Source organism: Sceloporus occidentalis, unplaced genomic scaffold (assembly GCF_023333645.1).
Source record: "Sceloporus occidentalis isolate IW3139 unplaced genomic scaffold, rSceOcc1.0.p SCAF_2, whole genome shotgun sequence".
Lineage (NCBI taxonomy): Eukaryota > Metazoa > Chordata > Lepidosauria > Squamata > Phrynosomatidae > Sceloporus > Sceloporus occidentalis.
Genome location: NW_028316982.1, coordinates 254,626,065 through 254,646,560, shown reverse-complemented (window position 1 = coordinate 254,646,560; position 20,496 = coordinate 254,626,065). Strand labels below are relative to the sequence as shown.

The 20,496-nt window shown below is 39.2% G+C and overlaps 1 protein-coding gene across 2 annotated transcripts in view; it reads left to right on the top strand.

The window, feature by feature from the left end:
• The window catches only part of ARHGAP42 (Rho GTPase activating protein 42), a 207,017-nt gene extending 187,184 nt beyond the window's left edge, over positions 1-19,833 (top strand). For both annotated transcript variants that reach the window (XM_089512781.1, XM_089512782.1), the window contains 7 exons: positions 4,448-4,607; positions 6,958-7,102; positions 8,653-9,030; positions 11,830-11,995; positions 12,087-12,149; positions 17,254-17,333; positions 18,533-19,833. In XM_089512781.1, coding sequence (XP_089368907.1) covers positions 4,448-4,607; positions 6,958-7,102; positions 8,653-9,030; positions 11,830-11,995; positions 12,087-12,149; positions 17,254-17,333; positions 18,533-18,621 — 1,081 coding nt within the window. In that variant the 3' untranslated portion in view covers positions 18,622-19,833. The remainder of the gene's footprint in view (positions 1-4,447; positions 4,608-6,957; positions 7,103-8,652; positions 9,031-11,829; positions 11,996-12,086; positions 12,150-17,253; positions 17,334-18,532) is intronic.
• Positions 19,834-20,496: the final 663 nt, after the last annotated feature.

The window sequence follows — 20,496 nt, the reverse complement described above, 5'->3', positions numbered from 1 at the left end:
TGCCCTAATGTGAATGGATGATATATTTCCCCATTTCCACTACCTGGTAGCCACTGCAGCAGAATGCAACAGAAAAGGCATCTTCTCTGGTAGCTGTCCACCTGACTTTATATAGCAAGGAAAGCCAAAACACCGCCTTTGTTGCCAATCCTGAATGTTGGTAGGTTCCTAAGGCAAAAGGCAGTCTTTTAAATAGCCTATGCAACTCCCATAATCTACCAACCAGACTGGAGGATTCTGGAAGTTGTGGTCCAACACATCTGGAGAACACTGGGATGGTAAAGGCTGATTTAGGGTGTGAAGAAGCAACATCTTGAATGGTACATGGAAATAAATTGGAGCAAATGACATTCTTTCCAATGTGTAAATGTGTGCCTCATTTAACCCTCTGTCACTTGTGGCTACTGTGTTTTGAAATAGTTCAAGTCTTCACATGTTTTTGAAGGGCAGCACAAAATGCAGTATATTAATGAAATATTAATCAATTTAGGATTTTACTTTATTGTTAGCTGCCCTTGAGTTGACTCCGACTCATGGTGACCCTGTAGATAAGACACCTCCAAGACTCTCTATCCTCCACTGCCTTGCTTAGGCCCATGTCTGCAATCCCTGCTTCTTGCACCCTCTATCTTTCCTAGCATTGTTTTCTCTAGTGATCCATGACTTTTCATTATGTGGTCAAAGTATGAAAGCCTCAATTTGATCATCTTGGCTTATATCTGTTCAAGGACCCATTTGTTTGTATTTTTGTTATCCATGGCATCCTAAGCACCCTTATCCAGCACCACATCTCAAATGAGTTGATTTTCTTTCTGTCTGCTTCCTTTACTGTCCATCTCTTGGATCTGTACATGACAGTGGGGACTACAGTGGCCTAGCTGATTCTGATTTTAGAACTCAGTTCTATATATTTACTCTTCAGGAATCTTTTCTAATTCCTTCAGAGATGCTGGCAGATAACTGGCAAGATTACCCCTTTCCAGGAAAAAGTGTTCCTGGCACACTAATCAAAGCTGGCACAAGATACTTCATCCTACAAAAGCAAATGTGTTGCCCTCCAGATGTTGCTTGACAACTACTCCCATCAGCCCTAGCCAACATAGCCAGTGGCACAGTTCAACAACCTTCCTCATCCCTGTTCTACTGAATACAAACAGGTTTAAGTCTAAGCCTGCCCCAATTGTCTTTAAAAAATAGGGCCCTCTGTTCTGGTAGTCAAGGTCTGCTGTCCCAGCCCAGGATTTCCTCTGCCCCATCTCGGATTCGCCCCTTTTCACTTGCTGCCCCTCACTCCTGGAACCTTCTTCCCTCGCGAGCAAGAGCCATCACTTCCTTAACCAGCTTCAAAACGGAGCTGAAGACCATCCTGTTCAGAGAAGCGTTCCCAGGCATTGCATAATTGTCACTTGCTATTTGATGTTCTTTTGTTGTCTGTTTTATTGAATCACTTCCTGTATTGCTATATATTTTAAATGTATTATCTTACTAGACAGGCCCCTTCCCCATCACCCTCCCTTCTCCTTCTGTGTTGTGTCTTTTTAGATTGTAAGCCTGAGGGCAGGGAACCATCCAATTAAAAAGATTGTATGTACAGCGCTGTGTAAATTTACAGCGCTTTATAAATAAAGGTTAATAATAATAATAATAATAATAATAATAATAATAATAATAATAATAAGAGCTTTGTTCTGAATATGCCAAAAAGAATGAAGAATAAGGCAATCTGCAATTTACCTTCCCCAGTCTAGTTGGCTCTATTTTTGTGATCCCCCCCCCCCCAATTCTTTGTCAGTATCTCAATACAGAATACATCCATTCTGTCAAAAGCTGTGACAAAGATTTCTGCTACTTGAGACTTGTGCAGTGAAGGGGAGGAATGGCAAGAGCCCATCACTATAAAACCAAGAAAGTGCTAGTGTGTTGCCTCCAGGTGACCTCCTCTAGTTGAGGGTCTGAGTAATGACTGTTGCTGCAGCCCCCTGTTTCTTGCAAAGTACAGTCCAAACTATTTTATCATCTTTCTGTTGGCAATAGAAAATTGTGAGAGATTCTGCCAAATGAAGCAATGATACATGGCTGGTATCTCTTGACTTCTGATATATTTTTAAATCTACTTGCTGTTTGTCAGAATAGATGAGCAACATTTTTCAGAGGCCTCTCTGCAAATGAAGTACTGAACTCTTCCAGCTGAAATTAAAATGTCATGATTTATGTAGAGGTAGGCTGGTTATGCCCTTTGAATGGCATTATCCATTCACCAATATGTCACTCTGACTTCATAACAAAATGAAAAGAATAGCCTTATATTCAGCTTCCATTTCTGACTGTGGCTCATTTCTGATTTCTGCCTCTCTGGCAGCATTTTTACATAGATGACCTGTAGAAAAGGACTGAACTTTTTTGCAAAAAAGTTCCATGTGTTGTAGAATCCTACAAAATTCTGGGATCTATAGTTTGGTGAGGACTTTACAATTTTCTGCTAGTTAGAAGAATGCACTAGAGCTCTCTGATGGAGAATTCTAACTACTATTCCAGTCTACAGACCACAGGATTCCATAGGATGGAGCTATGGCTGTTAAAGGGGTATCAAACTGCTTTAAATATGTAGTACAGGTACACTCCAGGATAGTAGAGGACTACTGTGTGCTGCTGATGGGATTGTCCTGTAAAACATTACCACTTCTTTCTCTTTTTTTACATTTGCTTCAAATAGTCTCTCTTTGAGTAAATGGGTAATATGTACTATGCACAGTCAGTTTTCTGATCACGAGTGAAAAATTTAATATGATTGGATGAGCTGCTGTGTGGCCATGAGCCACCTAACAGATGAGTTCATGAAACTCATAATTTAAAAATAGCCCATCTTTTATGAAAAAAATTGGAGGTTACTGTGGGTGGGATACAGGAAGGTTAAACTCATACTTCTAATATAAGATGAGAGGAGCTGTGCAGTTGAACCTAAGATAGTCCGTACAGATGAGGAAGTAAAGAATCTAGTAGCAGGAGCAGAATAGCAGGAGACCAGGGAATTGCAGGAAAAGTAGCAAAAAACATTGTAGAAATTTGGAGTTTAAAAGGATCGGCAGTGAATAGACTTCAAGAAAAAAAAATCTAATGAGACTGGTAACTAGAAAAACCTTCAGGGCCAACAAGTGAGTCAGGCTGAGCAGAATGGAAAAGAAAATGCTCTACTAACATGGAGGATACCAACAGTCAGAATGGCTAAAGGACATGAGGTATAGGTTAGGTACTGAATTGCAAAGACAGAGACCTTAGGAGAAATCAGCGATGGGGCCACAGAGTTGAAGGAAGTAGCCACCAGCAAGAAAGTGGGGTACATATTAATGTGCCACATACAACTAAAGCTATTCATTTTTCAGTAAAGCTGAAGTAAACAGACAAAGGGGCTTTGAAATCTGTAGTATCCCCAACAGATGGCCATCCAGCCTCTGTTTAAAGACCTCCAAGGAAGGAGACTCCACTACACTCAGAGGGAGTGTGTTCCACTGTCGAACAGCCCTTACTGTTAGGAAGTTCCTCCTAATGTTTAGGTGGAATCACTTTTCCTATAGCTTGCATCCACTGTTCTGGGTCCTGTTCTCTGGAGCAGCAGAAAACAAGCTTGCTCCCTCCTTAATATGACATCCCTTCAAATATTGAAACAGGGGCTATCGTATCATCTCTTAATGATCTCTACACCAGGCTCAACATACCCAGTTCTCTAAGTTGTTCCTCATAGGGCATGGTTTCCCAACCCTTCACTATTTTAGTCAGCCTCCTTTGGACATGCTCCAGTTTCTCAACATCCTTTTTAAATTGTGGTGCCCGGAATTGGACACAGTATTCCAAGTGAGGTCTGACCAAAGCAGAATAGAGAGGCACTATTACTTCCCTTGATCTAGACACTATACTTCTATTGATGCAGACTAAAATTGTGTTGGCCTTTTTAGCTGCCACATCACACTATTGACTCATGTTCAACTTATGGTCTACTAGGACTCCTAGATCCCCAGACTAAACTGAGACTTTTGTATTTCGGTTATATCATGCCTCTCTAGGAAAAAAAAAACGTAATGCTTGGTAAGTAGTAGTAAAAAAATGTAGTAGTAGTAGTAAAAAAATGAAAACCACATTCCAGATGGATAGATTCAATCAAGGAAGCCACAGCCCTGAATCTACAAGAATTAAATAGGTCTGTTGATAATAGGATGACTTAGAGGTCTCTCATTGATGGGGTTGCATGTAGTCAACATTGACTTGATGGCAGTTAACAACAACAAGTGTTTATTACAAGAGAAATTTGTTTCCATCTTTCTGGGATATGTTATAAAATCAAAATTACAAGTGGCTTCTGACAATATAAGTGGAAAAACAAATAATGCTTCTGATAAATCTCTTTATGTGACACAATGTTTAACTTCCTTCTTTTCTTTTCATCATTTTTCAGAGTGTCATTACATAGTCAGCAAAATCTCATGACCATATCCAACCTTGGAGTTATTTTTGGTCCCACACTCATGAGAGCCCAGGAGGAAACAGTTGCTGCTATGATGAACATCAAGTTTCAAAATATTGTGGTTGAGATTCTCATTGAACATTACGAAAAGGTAGAGCAATGGAATCTTTTTAGCTTACCCAAAAGATGAAAACGTATTATATACCAGAGACTGATACTTCACACAGACCTCAGAATCCCTTTTTCCACAGCCTTGGTCCCATTCATGCTTGAGAAACACAAGCCCGCTCCCTTGTTTCTCTTTTTATTTAAATTAGAACAAAATGATTAAGATTACCAGGGATACTGCAAAAAAGGAAAATAAAGTATTTAGATTAGCCCTCCAGATTAATTGTGTTACAACTCCCATGTTCCACATCCTTTCAACCCCAGGTTGGAGCAGCATGGTGTATATATAGTTAAATAAGCTATGAGCCTGAGCATGATCATATTGAATTTTGTTAAACTTTATTAATTTTAACTTTGTACTTTCAATATTGCTAGATGTTTGATCAGGCACTACAATGATAATGATAACATTATTAATTTCCAGAAAATGGCAGCCATAGCTTCAAGAAAATGGCAGCCATTCACCTGGTTTTCCATTGTTCTTCATTGAGTCTAGTGATATACATCAGTGTCATGATGATTCTGCACTATCTTTTCCCACTCCATACTATAGAACCTAAGCACAGTCTGAACTGGTTAGATGAGGACTTGGATGGTAACAGCCAAGGAATACCAAGTGCTATATTTCAGAGGATGGCAGTGGGAAACTATTTCTAAGTTTTCCTTGGCTAAGAAAAACCAATGAAATTCATGGGCCTGTCATAAGTTGACAGGTGACTTGAAGGTGTGTGTGTGTGTGTGTGTACAAAAGGAGACAAAGTCCATCTGTTACTCAACTATATTATTTGTAAAAGCCCGACACATATTGGTCTATACAGAAGTAGGCCTTCTTCAGGGGTTTTAGCTGAGTATTCAAGATAACTCCCTGGAGATGTTGGAAACACTTTCCAAAGGGCTAGACCAATAATTATTTGCAAGGTAATAGGTTATTGGGTCTGCCCTTTGAAATTGTTGTCGGCATCTCCTGTGATTTTTGCTGAATGCCCCTGAAGAAGAATAAACAGTTGACCATCTAGCAGTATGTGAACCTTGTCTCCTTTCTATTTTTTTCACATCAACACACACATTAAAGTAAGACAGAAAAAATGCTGAGCATCATGACATTGGTAAGTATTACGGAAGGCGAGAGCTGCTCAGTTGGCAGGTGTGTAAAACAGAAGAAACAGGACAAAACCCAATGGAAATCCATGGTGTCACAGTGGGATGACAATACCCATTTCAAGATACAATTCCTCTTTTAAATTGTTTAATGTTTGATAACCCACTGAAACAAAAGTAATGTCTTTCTTAAGCTTAAAAAATTGGATTGAGTTTTACATCTCTGCAATAGATGTGCCAATAAGAGTGCCTTGCACAGTTATTAAAAATTATTGGGGGCAACAGTGTGACTAAAACATTATGACAAAAGTCTAATTTATAAAAATTTCCTAATTATATTAAAGAGAAAAATTTTTGTTAGGCTTTTCATTTTCATTAACCAAATATGCAATTTTGATACATGGGCGGCGGGGGGGGGGGGGGGTTCATTGAGGTGGATGGGGAAAGGACTGTGTTTCCTGGTATCTTTTTAGGGTGCTTTCTCACACACATACCCTGTCCTAGACCTTAATGTCTCTAGTCAGCAGCAGCTAAAGACAACTTTTCTTTAATAGTATAAGTCCTTGTTATTGAAATCAAGTAACTTTTAGCATTAACAATGTTCCCTGTGTACTTCACAGATAATCAAGCTCACTTATATATTGCAAAACACAGATGAGATGTTCATATGCATTTATGTATCATTGTGTCTGCTGTTAATTGTCTGCATGATCAATATGTAGGAAAGTACAACTGGAAGAACTTCTCACTAATGTGTAAAATTATATGAGTTTCTGTGCTTTGAATGGTGCCTTCACTCAAGGCTGTTGTTGTTGTTGTTGTTATTGATAGCCAGCTTCGGTATTGCGGTGTAGTTCTTTCATGGTCAGAAAGATTATATTTTGGCTGCTAAGCACTGAAACATGTCTTCAGGGAGAGGTTAACCATTAAGTGGTTGGGTTTTTTCTTGTTGCTGTTTTAAAAGAGTTTTACCCATTGGTATCTCAGTTCTCCTTATCTTGTAACACTTGCTGCCCAGTTGTAGTTCCCCTCCTTTGTCTTTTGCCCAGTTGTCTTTTACTAAAATTAACAGGGCAGTGTATTAATTTAAACATAAGTTGTTGTGTACCTTCAAGTCATTTCTACAGGCTGTGAGGCCTATCATGACCTCATAGCCTTAAAAATGTGGGTATACCTAAAGATTCTCAATAAGATTTATATTATATTTGTTAAGCGTCCTTGTTTTTTACTGACAGATATTCCACACAGCCCCAGATCCCAACATTCCTCTTCCACAACCTCAGTCCCGATCAGGCTCAAGAAGGACAAGAGCAATCTGCCTCTCCACAGGCTCACGCAAGCCCAAAGGCCGATATACGCCATGCCTGGCAGACCCAGACAGTAAGTGCTGCTTACTCCACTAGCACATTTTCATTTCTCATAGTTGGCAATTAATAAACGGCAGTAATTGCTTTGCTCTGAGAATAAGGGATGCTTCTGTGCAGAAAGCTTTCTGTGCTTTGCTGACTACAGAAGAGTACAAATTTTGGCTTTCCCTGGTGTTGGTACTTTATGTTCTGCGAAGTGACTCTTGTATTGTCACCTAAATTTTTCCAGGCTTTTGTTGTGTGTTTATGTCCCTCCTTTTCTCCAGCACCATCATCTGGATGTGCTGAAGCAGAGTTGCCTTTAGTTAAGAGACACAGGTGTATTTCTCCCTGATCAGTCTGTATAGGAGTGTAATCCAACAAGCACAGCTCTCTGTCTGCCTGTCTCTTCTTTTTATGGGGGTTACTCTGGAGGCAAGTGATACAGGAACTTTATGGATGCTGTTCTATAGTTCTATGACTGGAAAAAGGCAGAACAGAAATGTAATTTAAAAAATAAATCATTAAAGTCACTGCAAATATCTGAGATGTTCATGAGAGCGTTCATCCAGTCCAAGTATGAGAACTACAAATGCTATCTTCAAGCCTTTCTGTCGCCCACCTTCTGACATCAGATTCTGGGTAGTTTCATTTTCTGCCATTTATTTCGTACTCTGCTTCTGTCTTGCCTGTCTAGGTATATGTGGTCATCAGAATTCTCCTTGGGGCAGACTTTATACCTGCAACCTTCATTAATAATGCAGATTCATATATATATTCTTATAGTGTTTCTATTCATAACAAGGAGAAAAGCTCCTTGAGCTATTCTCTGGCCTTGGGAGCTTTGTCTGGTATGGCTTGCACACTAAATGTTGAACTTCAATGAACTGAAGGTTGTAGCTCAGGAACTCAGCATAGAACTGAGTTTTATACTTGGATCCAAAACACACTGCAGAACTAATCTAGTTTGGGACCACTTTAACTGCCCTGGCTCAATGCTAGGGAATTCTGGGAACTGTAGTTTTGTGAGACATTTACCCTTCTCTGTCAGAGAAATCTGGTGCCAAAGTAAACTACAATTCTCAGGATTCCCCAGCACTGAGCCAAGGCAGTTAAAGCAGTCTCAGACTGGATTATTTCTGCAGTGTGTTTTAGTCTTTAGTAGAAAAGTGTCCAAATAGAATAAAAGTGAATGTGGCCCCATCCATTTTGCTTTTGATTTTTTCAAACTAAAATTCAGCTCCTGGATACTCCTCCAAAAACCAAAGGCTTTCTTCTTTAAAGATTTTTTTCCTAAACTAAAGCCAAATTTTTCATAGTGTTTTATTCTCTGACCAGCATCAATTCATGTGGCTTTTCTCATATTTGTGCAGAAACATGGAACAGAGGCTGTATTGATGAAAACTGGCACTATTAGGCCAATTTGAGTAACTTCAGACCTACATATTTATTTTTACCACAGTGCATTCCTCTTTAGTTTTAGCTAATATGAAGGTTGTTTTGCCTTCCCATCCATAAGAAAGTTCAGTTATCCTGAGAAATACTTCCTCCCCGCTCTCAACCCTCAATTTTTCTACCTTCTAGGTGATTCATACAGTAGCAGCCCAGACAGCACTCCTATGGGCAGCATAGAATCACTCTCATCTCATTCATCAGAACAAAACAGCACCACAAAACCTACATCTTCTCAGCCCAGGGAAAAAGCAGGAGGTGTTCCTTGGATTGCTTCATCCCCATCATCTAATGGACAGAAAAATTCAGGCCTTTGGACCACAAGTCCTGAATCATCCTCAAAGGAGGATGCAACAAAAACAGATGTGGAGTCTGACTGTCAGAGTGTTACATCCATTACCAGTCCAGAGAATGTGACTCCCCCAGTGGACCTCACCAAAAGAGGACTGTACAGTCTCTCTGGAATGAAAAGATCATCAGCTTCATCCATCAGATCAATCCCTTCTGAAGGTACATGGTACATTGCCTAATGTTTAATATATTTAACTCTGATTGAGGCAGCTAAAAACTCCCATCTAAATCTGTGGTATTTTCTGACCTCATTGAATTCCTACATATGGGGAAATGTCTTCCTACATCCAAGGAAGAACCTCTGGCACAGAATCTGGCACAGAATCTGGCACAGTATTATATTCCACAGTACTCAAATACCCAGCTCCAGAAGACATGAGATATCAATTTGTCAGGACTCCTTATTTGCAAAAAATAAGATAAAATAAATTAAATAACGCAAACACAATAGATTTGTTGGGATTTATTTATTTTTTGTCCAAACCATTTTTGTCTGTTAAAAAATCTTGTACCTTGCAGGAGCTTGAAATTCAGAAACATTGTTTACAACCTTTCAGGTGGCGATGTCATAAAATCCCTGTTTTGTAGGTCTAGTTCTGTGTGATTTGTGCAACAAAAATGACTGCGAGATTAAAATGTCCTGTCTGCCTCCATGAGGGTTAGTTGTGTACCAAGAAAAAAAAGGAAACAAATGCAATTCATAATAGATGGTCATGTTTGTTAAAGGCATGAAAAGATCCCCCCCACACTACTTTTGAGCTTTTGGTTTCTGTGATGACAAGTTTCCATTGGGTGGAGGGAAGTTAGATAAGCAGAGGATATTTCTGCTATGCAGGCCGAATTTTGGGCATATTTTTTTAAAAAAAATTACTTGTGGGAATTAGAGGACAATCATTAAATAGTAAATGATAACAATGCTTGTAAAGGTTATATGTATTTATAGAATTTGGATGGCACCAATGCTTTCTGTTACTGATCTTTTAATGTATGAAGCCTTTTAAGGGGGAGTTTATAGATAAAAAGAAAGATGGCAAAACACCCCAAACTGAATAAAATCTGGAAAGAAACAGAAAGGTGAAGTTTCAGTAATTTCTTCTTGGCTAATGAGTCATATCTGAATGTTTTTCAGCAAGTCTTAGAAACTTTTACTTGTATATGTTCTAAGAAAAAAAACTTTACCCTACTGGTATTTACAGTAAAGTGTCTTTTGGCCAGTGATGAAATATCACACTGTTCCATTGTTCTGCATCATTGTTTCCAAATTTTCTGATAACAATCTTCCAGTAAACTTCCTGATTCAGCATTTGCTTTTGTCTTATCATTCTTAGAATTAACTGTTGCTGAAATCTTCAAAGAGCTGATTAAAAGAGAGACTGCTATGATGCATGTTTTGCTTATGTAGTCTAGATTGAGGTAAGCAGCAGATGCAGATCATTGAGTCACTGCTTCTGCTGTAATGCAATAGTGTGGGAGGGGAAGATATTTGCAAGGCAGAAACAGTAGGCGGGTTGTTCCTTCTTTTCCCTGTAGCACCTCCACAACTTATATCTCAAACTGTTTTCTCCATTTGGACAAAACAAGTTATTTGAACCAAATGATGGGCATCAATGTAATATTCTCCCCTGCCGATGCCTATCTCCTTGCATGGTAATTGAATTAGGTGGTAACACAAGTTCTCAGGCTTCTTTTTCTCACCACTTGTTCAGGACTGAAATAAAAGAAGCTCAAGGTGATTTCATGTGACCCTTTAAGACCTAAACTGGACCAACCAAAGGCGTACCTCAGGCATGGGAATTGTGTGGTTTTCAAGATGTTGTTGAACTGCAACTCCCAGCATTCTTTGTCATTGTTTTTTCTTATTAGGTCTACAGTGCAACATGCAGAGGACCAGATTTTTTCCTATTCATAACCTGGTCCAACACCCTGTTCACAAGCAGGCTAACTAGTTGCCTATGACAAGCTCCCCAGGAGGACATAAGTATAACACACTATCTCTGTTGTGTTCCTGAACAAGTCACATACAGAGATGTACCATCTCTGATACTGGAGGTGATGTACAGCTATTTTAACTAATAACTAGTAATGGACCCTAACCTCCATGAATTTATCTAATCCCCCTTTAAAACTAATTAATTAGCCACCACAAGATTATGGGACAGTGAATTCCATAGTTTATTTATCATTTTATGTATTGTCAAGTCTACGCTGATTTATATTTTGATTGAAATATTTTTATTAAAACACAACGTTTAGTAATATAAAATAACATATATGGGGGAAAGTACTACATCTACACATCTACCTCTATACAAAATACACAAAACACTACTTGCTCTAACATACTACATATATTAACAATACAGTGACAAAAATGAAACAAGGAAAAAGCAAAAGCAAATGCATGTGACATCTAACTTATTAAATGATGTTTATAGTTATTAAATTCTTTAACTTCCTCTAAACAAATATGTAAAATAAATGTCTTATTAATCCAAGCTACTGTTTTTGAAATACTAAAATTTCTATTTCCTTCCCAATATTTTCCCACTAAGTCATTCCCATTATTTTTAAAAATTACTTACTGATCTTTCTTTAATCAAATTAAACAATTTAGCAGTTTCTGCAAAATCATAAAGTTTTAGCAACCATTCTTCTTGTGAGGGAGTGTCAACATCCTTCTTTTGTGATAAGGCAAGAACAGTAAGGCAAATCTCCTCCATGCACTTATATTCCGATTTATGACAATCCTGTCATAGCATTTTCTTAGTAAGATGTATTCATGAGAGTGCATGAATTGGCCATGGTCATTCAGTCGGTTTCTGTGATAGAGTAGGGATTAGAACCCTGGTCTCCCAGAATCCTAGTCCAGCATTCAGATCATTGCACCCTGCTATCTTAATTATGTGTTTTGTGGGGAAAGTATTTATCTGGCTCAATTTGGTTATCTTTGTTATTTAGGTAATAAAAGCTGCAGTGGGTCAGTACAGAGTTTAGCTTCTTTGGTTTCTTTGGATGCTAAGGAAACATCAAAGACACCAGAAAACCCAGATCTGCCTCCAAAAATGTGCAGAAGACTGCGGTTGGATACAACATCGAGTAATGGCTATCAGAGGCCAGGTTCTGTGTAAGTTGTTTTTTGTTTGTTGGTATGTTTTTAAAAAATTCTTACCTTCAAAAGAATATCTCTAAACTTGAAATACTTTCATATATTTCAGCGTAGCAGCAAGAGCCCAGCTGTTTGAAAGTGGTTGCTCACTCAAACAAACTTCCTCAGGAAGGTAAGGTGTACTTCACAATATATATCCTACCAATATTCCATATAATATTTTTAATATAAAATACTTTTTTCTGCTATGCAGTCATCAAGGCTTGTAACTCCTTTTGAAAAATCAATCTTTAGATTCTATCTAACTATGGCCCTCTTTAGTTAACTTTTTAACTATAATCCTCATACAGAATGCAAATTTGGAATTGCTTTATCCCATTTCAAGCTGAGGCCAGAGTCCTCCACATTCAAGTTAACTCTCCAGATGGTTCTTTCTGCAAACTTTCCAGCATTTCCTCAATGTTTGGGTGAGGGGGAGAGAGCTAGAACAGTAATTTGGAAGGAAGCATCACAAGGGGTAGGAGAAGTCTTAATGGGTCTTTTTCCTTCATTTGAACTAGGTTTCTGTGATGGCCAGAAAACATGGGTGTAGTGGTGTTCTTGTATATGTGTTTCTGAACACCATCACCCCGTCAATTTATCATCACAGTGATTGTGTAAATTAAGCTGAGCCAGGATTGGCTTGGAGTCATAAAATGAGCTTCTGTGTGGAATTTGTAGGGGGTACTTTTCTTTTCTAGTCTGATACTCTAACCCTGAGATGTGTAAACCACAGCCCTTGGGCTAGTTACAGCCCTGAACCACATTACTTTCCTTTCTGATTACTCCTCTGTGTGGATGTGGATGAAAACACAGTTCCATCTTGGGACAGTGGCCTCATTCTGAATCACTATGGGCTGAAAGAGATAAAAAATCTCTCACAGTGCCTAGCAATCCCATCTCTGAGATTGCAGTTTTTCTACCAAAGTAGTAGCAAAGGAACAGCACTCCTGGAGCATATTGTTGGAAGAAGAGCTTTCTCTTTCTCAGCAATTCCTAGCAAGAAGGAAGGGGACTTGTAAACCACCTTCCACTGAAGACTGAAATGTGGGAACCCTGTAGTGTGTGCAGAGCTGTCCACATGGGCCAAAAGGCCCGTGTCCCCCCCCTCCCCTGGCCTCATGATGTCCTGTTCGGACAACTCAGGCCAATATCCCTGGGCTAGGCTTGGCATGTTCTATCTCAGGGCAAAGGGTCCGAGACCCACAGTTTGCTGCATAGTTTCTAGGAAACTCTACAGCGGCACCCAGCAGACCAGATGGCTCCATGCATCCCTTACCTTCCTCTGGCATCACCTCTACTGCGAAGAGCCCCATCACCATATATGACATGGAAGTGCACCTGGCCACATGGGTTAAACCACGTGCCCCATTTCCACATCAGATGCGACAATGGGGATCTTCTCAGTAGAAGTGACAGTGGAGCAAGGTAAGGGGAATGTGGAAGTAGCAGGTCCATGGCGTGGCTGCAGGTAAGCATGTAAATGCCCACATGTCCCTACAAGCAGCCCAGGGACCAATGTGTATTAGGACCTGGCCCATTAGCTCAGCCCATGTTCACCATTTATGAGTTTGGGGCATGGGGGAGATTGCATGTGATGAGAGCCAGGTAGTACTGTGCCCCCTGCACCCCACCTAATACTGAATTGACTACTTTGGTCCAAAATAGCAATGCTCACCTGATCTAATCACTACATCACAGTGGAAATAAAAATCCATGTGTACATTTTGCATCAGATATCTTCCTTCTCCCTCCTACTCTTCCTTCTACTTTATTATTTCACTTCATGGCTCTGTACTCAGACTGCCTGTGCCTTCTCCTGCTTTTGAGGAAAGTATTGACAAGAAAGAAGTGTGCCTTTTTTCCACTGATAATGCCAGTAAAGTTGGCAGGGTTAACAGACATCCCACCTTCATCTTTGTCAGAAGGCTAGGTGTTAATAACAAGTAGAATGAGTGAGAGGCTGACAGGAAAGGAGGAAGAAATCTTCAGCCAGACTTCCTTTTGCAGCAGTGAAATATTCAGACAAGGCTGTGCAACTGGCCATTATTGTGAACCAGTTCTATTGCTTTGTCCCAGGGGTAACAACTGCATAGGCATCATATGGAAATAACTTTTGATGGCTCTTTTTGGACCTACAGGCAGGCTGAGCTTACATCAGCCTTAACATTATTGTTTTAAATATCGGTAGATATAGCATCTGTTCCATTTTGGCAATTTGTACTATACTGAGCAACTCCCTCTCCTTCAAAAGGGAAGTGTATGTGTGAGAGAGGGCAAACAATAGAGAACTAATAATATTTGCTGCTGTTTCCTTCCGTTTCTTACCTTCTTTTACTTCTCTTTGTCCATTCTGAAGGAAGAGATTTCAGATGCATTGTGTACCTTGGATTCTATGCACTTTGGAGTGAAGGGGTAGCATATTGGACTTTGAGTTGTGAAAACTCGAGAAATCATGATGATTACAGGATAACATTGAGCTAGCCCTGTTTAAATATTTGAAAGGATGTCATATTGAGGAGGGAGCAAGCTTGTTTTCTGCTGCTCCAGAGAACAGGACCCGGAACAATGGATGCAAGCTACAGGAAAAGAGATTCCACCTCAACATTAGGAGGAACTTCCTGACAGTAAGGGCTGTTCAACAGTGGAATGCACTCCCTCGAAGGGTGATAGAGTCTCCTTCCTTGGAGGTCTTTAAACAGAGGCTAGATGGCCATCGGTTGGATTTCCTGCATGGCAGAGGGTTGGACTGGATGGCCCGTGCAGTCTCTTCCAACGCTATGATTCTATGATTCTAGCCCAAAATTCACTAAGATTGGTTCCCAACACAGATTACAGTTAAAATTCAGTTATAGATAACAATATAATAAGGGGGCACATTGGTAAGTGGTGAGGGTGCCATCTTTATGATCTCCTATCATCAGTCTAGATTGATCATGATCAGAGTTTGGAAAAAATTAATTTTTGACCCACAACTTCCAGAATCCTTCAGCCAATACCTTTTCCACACACTGGTCCTGAGAATGAAACAGAACAAAACTTAATGAAATTGTCACTTTATTTCCTGGTGGAATTGCAGGAATCAAATGTTACGAATAATACTTGAAAAGATAAATAACAAGGATGATTGCCGTAGTATTTGAATGTGTTGGATTCTAATCCTGTTACAAGCTGTAGGACAATGTGAACTTTCAGTTAGCGATATAATATTCCTGCATTCAAATGTGAAGGCCAGTGAGCTTTATTTTCCAGGTTGAGGGACAGAGTTAGCTCCTTAGAAATACAGGAGCCATTTAGAGAAGAAGAGAATAGTAGCTTGATTCACAGGATTGGAAAATGATAGAGAACAAGCAAGGGAGTTGGCTGGGAAACAGGGCAGAAGCAGGTGAGAGGTAAAATGCAGGAGATTGGAATACTTTGTGAAATTACCACAAAGTATTCTGAAGGGCTTTTGTTTTCTGCCCACTCTTATTCCCCTTTCTGTTTTCTCATCTTATTCTGTATTCCATGTTCTGTATTCCCATCTGATGAAATATTCAGGAGTCCACAAACACTTTTGCTAGAAATTTCTTTTTCTCATTTCTGTAGTTAGACTACCTAAAAAAATGAGCTCAAACCATGATATGTGGGTTCAAATTTGAGGGCAACCACATTTTCCCTAAGATCAGGTCAGCAAATCAGCTTCAATCTGTGTTTTCACAGTTTTGAAATTCCTTACAGACTGCTTTAGGCTGACTTTCAAAACCAGAATTTAGCAGTATATGTCAGTGCACTAGATGCTTAAAATTAAAGGGGTAGGGATGAATAATACGGCAATACCTTATATTTTAATATTGCTGAAACTTGACAGATGTTGACCTGGCTGGAGTCTGGACTGAGTGCTGTTAGTCTCTTCTTCTAAGCCACTATAAATTTTAAGAAGGAAGAAATATAGTGGAAGCAAAAACTATCCATTTCTCAAGAACTACAGCTCATCATTAATGGGCTTATGCTGTTTTAACCTTGCAATAGTTCTGGGAGTTCAGATCAGTCTCAGAGTGATTGTAGATTTCTCAAGGCACCTAGTAAACTGGATAGTTGTGGCTGAGTATATAATGTGGTGTGTTTTAACTGCATTGCAGTTACTGTAATAACGAGAGAATCATAGCTGCGAATCTCTTTAAGACAGTAAAAAAATAAAATAAAACACTACAGGTTTGATCAACAGCCATTCATGAATCACCAGGTCTTTGCAACCAGCTGTCAACATAGTAGAGAGAAAAATACTGTGTTGGTCAGTTTTTTCTAACATGCTGTTTTAGATTATCTTTTTATTTTATTTTAACTTCCTTAAGCGATTCTAGAGTTGGGGAGGGGGTGTTTTTGCAGGCTGTGTGTGTGTGTGTGTGTGTGTGTGTGTGTGTATATATATATATATATATAAATGAATTCAGTTAGTTGACTAAAAAGTCCAATGTCTATTCCTTAATTAAGATTAAGAGTTCAGGAGTAGTTCTCTCCCCAGTATAGGGCGGGTTACAGACTGCTGCTTTGCGGTGGTCTGCCGCCGCCGCCGTTTGCTCCATGCGGGAGCCGCAGCAGCCACACCGCGCGGCTCCCGCACAGACCGAAAAAGAAGCTCCAAAATGGAGCTTCTTTAAGCGGTGCCTCTATGACGTCGCGAGGCGCCAGGGGCGGACTCGCGACGTCATAGACGCCGTGACACGTGCGGACGCACAGCATCCGATACGTAAATATGGTGGCGGCCGTGTGGAACGGCTGCCGCCATATTGTATGTACAGAATACGTACTAGGGTTAGGGGGATGCAGAAGCACCGCCCCTTCCTAACCCTAGTACGTATTCATTACGTACTAAATGGCGGTGTGTAACCCGCCTTTGAATCCCCATACAACTACACCACAACTGGCACTGACAATTATAATAATGCTAGCAAGTTATTCTTAATGTAGTATTGGAAACCTGTTTCAATTCTGATTAGGAGCAAATGCTCAAAAGCTGAACATCAGAGCTAACAGAATCTTTACACATAGTTAAGACTAGTAGGAAAAAAGTAGAGAAAATTGGTGTGTGAAGGACAAGGACTGGGATGTTAATAAAGGGGCAGGATGTGCTATGTAGATTAGTTACAGAAACATTTCATTAAAACTATTTTTAGTACCAGTACATTTACTAGAATGTCCTTCCTGTTATAGACCTTTTGTCTATATTAATGCAAACTGTGCTTTTTTTTTTGCAGACAAGCCAAGGCCATGTATTCCTGTAAGGCTGAACATAGTCATGAACTCTCTTTCCCACAGGGAGCAATATTTTCCAATGGTAAGATGCAACAGGTTTCATTATTGTTGTTGTAGCAAAAACAGTAGTCCAGTGACGTTTTACAATCCAGTTATATCTTATATCTCTTTGCTGTATTTGATGCAACATACTTAACACAGCTACCCCGTGGTAGTGATTCTAGTTGTGCTGGTGCATGTGTGTTTAAAGTGTTCCCATATGAGCCTGCCGGAGTTTTAACATCTGCAGGGGAGGCAGTTCTCTCTATTCCACTGCCTTCATGGGCATATTTGACAGGAACATAGAGAAGGGCTTCTCTGTAGCTACTCCCACAATTTCAAACTCCCTACCTAGGAAAGCTAAGATGGCACCTTCTTTTTTGTCCTTTTGACTGCAAGTTAAGACCTTTCTTTTCCAGAAAGCCTTTGGGAACTGTTTTCTAACAAATAAAGGGGGGATTTTGTTTTAAAATAAGATTTTAAATGTTTTTAATTCTGCTGCCGTTTAATAATAACATAATAATAATAATACACTTTTATTTCTATCCCACTTTTCCACGATGATCAAAGCAGCGTACAGATAAAATTCCAATACAAGATTACAAACATAACAATACTGTTTTCATCTTAGTTTTGTGTGCTTTTAACTACTGTATATTCTCCATTATAAGTCTACTTCATGTATAAGTCAAGGTCAGGTTTGGAGACAAAAATTATGGATTTTACATGACCCATGGATGACTTGACAGTAAAATTTACGGGCATGGAAAGGAAAACAATGCTAAAGAACTTACTAAATTCCATCAAGCATAACTGTTTGTGTTCACACTAAGGGCTGGATGGATCAGAGAACAGAGGGATGTCGGTGCTTTCAAGACAGATTATGCTCTTGCCTTTTACCATGGGATGTTTCCTTTTTTAATAAGAGTGAAAGTACAGTACTTACATTGACCCATTGATACGTTTTTTTGGGTTGATTTTTTTTACTACAGTTTCTAGACTTATGCATGAGTATATACAATATATGCAGTTTTATTGTATACTTTGTAAATAAAGGGAGGGAGGGAGGGAGGGATCCATTGATACATGGATGGATGGGAAAGTACATATGCAAGACTATTACACTTGTTGTTTTGTTGTTGTTGTTCTTCTATTGTTGTTACTGAATTAAAAAAACAGGCATCCAAGAGAGAGTAGAAATATTAGAAGAAAGTAATACACACTTATTCCATTTCCTTACAGTGTATCCATCTGTGGAGCCAGGATGGCTAAAAGCAACATATGAAGGCAAAACAGGACTCGTTCCGGAGAATTACGTTGTCTTTCTCTAGTAGTAGTTAGCAGATAGCAGTATCTTCATGGTATCCATGGTAACAAGCAATAAGCACTATGATTTTTTTTAATCTGACACAGATGCGAGGATCTGCCAGGTAGCCCTGCGTGTGGTAGATTTCCTTCGACTTCTGCAACTGCAGATTATGTAGCTTCTTACAAGTGGAACAGAATCTAATGAAAACAGACAACAGGGTTTGTGTTTTGTTTTGTTTTTAAAATTATCTGAGTTTTGAAACAGAATATGGTACTTTTTTCTGTTATCCACTATTAGTAACTAGAAATTCTTAAAAGAAGTCCTATCAGCCAAAAGTAAGAAACTGAAAATAAAAGATTGGCAAATTGGGTTTTCACTCCGCTGCCAATTTATTCTCGATTGGTCCCAACCATTTCAAGGAAGTCTTTGCTTTAAATAGCTACCTAGATGTTTTGGAAATGGTCGCAATTTGCAAATGCAATGTATGTCACATGTAGGGCTGCAACACCCATTAATTTGAACACTGTTTAATTAATGTATGTGATTTCTGTTTTAAAATGCATTTTTATGCATTATGTATGTGTGCATTGTTTTCCTTCACTAGTTTGTGCTTTATCCCTATAATTATTAATAAATTATATTTATAATGTCTTTCACCCAGAAATATTGTACTCCTAAACCAGACGCCAACCACATAGGTTATGGCTTTGTATTTTATTTATAGTTTTTACATTTGGCCTTCACAATGGACACCAGTGGAATAATTTGTTCCAAATAAAATAATAAGAGCTTGAAATTTCAGGGATCCAAAAGTGACAAGGCATTAATGATGTTAAGCCTTAAATAAGAGCTATTACTTCTCTGCCAGTTGTTTGACATGTGAAACTGTGTTTAAGCTCTTGATCTTTCTCTGGCAAATTTGTCCAGTAGCTTATGAAAAAGGTAATTTTAAGTTACCCCATCTCCTCCTCCCATTAAGCATGTATTATTTCATTCCATTCAACATATAAAAGCCAGCCTTGTTACTTTTGGAGCACTGTTTCTTCTACTGAATGGAGACCTGGCCTTCTGCCCTTGAGTTCACATGTCTTGTTTTGTAAGCTATGTATTCTGAAAGTTCTTTTCATAACTAATATGATTGGAGTGTCAGTAAAATTAAAATATTTGGTCATTCTATTATTGAAGCTTTTGGCAATGAATGTGAGATGTGCTGATATTACTTGAGTACTTTTTTGCCTTACCAGATCCCTTTTAGGAGATTCCAGTCTGTCATTCACCTACAGTACCAATGATGCTTTCCAAGAGAGATGCACAGAATCTTTCCTTATAGTACTGATGCATACATCCATCGCCAGCAATTAAATGTATAGAAATCATGTGATGTGCATGCACACAAGGAAATCCCTGAGTATGAAGTAGCTTGGACAAATCTGCCATGTCACTACCACTTAGGGAATGTCTTTGTCTAATTCTGCAGCTGTCCTGTCCCACCCTGCAGGAACAGCAAGAGAGCAAAACAGTTTGAGATCAGGGCTGGTTCGGACTTGTAGGTTTACTGAATGAAGTAATCCATCCACCTTTAAAAAAAGGCCTAATTAAATGTTTCTCTGGCTCAACTTCTAATACTTCATGATGAGGCAACCACACCTGGCAAAAATGTTCTCAGATTATACTTGCACCCATTCCCATGCCATTTTTCTTAACCTGGTTGCTGCTGGGGCCACAAGTAGTTTCCTGTGCAGTATAGCATAGCACAGCTATGTCACCCACACAAAAAAGGCTTGGCTCTGAACCATGCGAGGAGCCCCTTCATCAATTCATTTCCTGCACTGTTTTGAAATTCACATGGGTTGTCTTCTCAGCAACAGCCTTGTGACAGTCATAAAAATACAAGGTT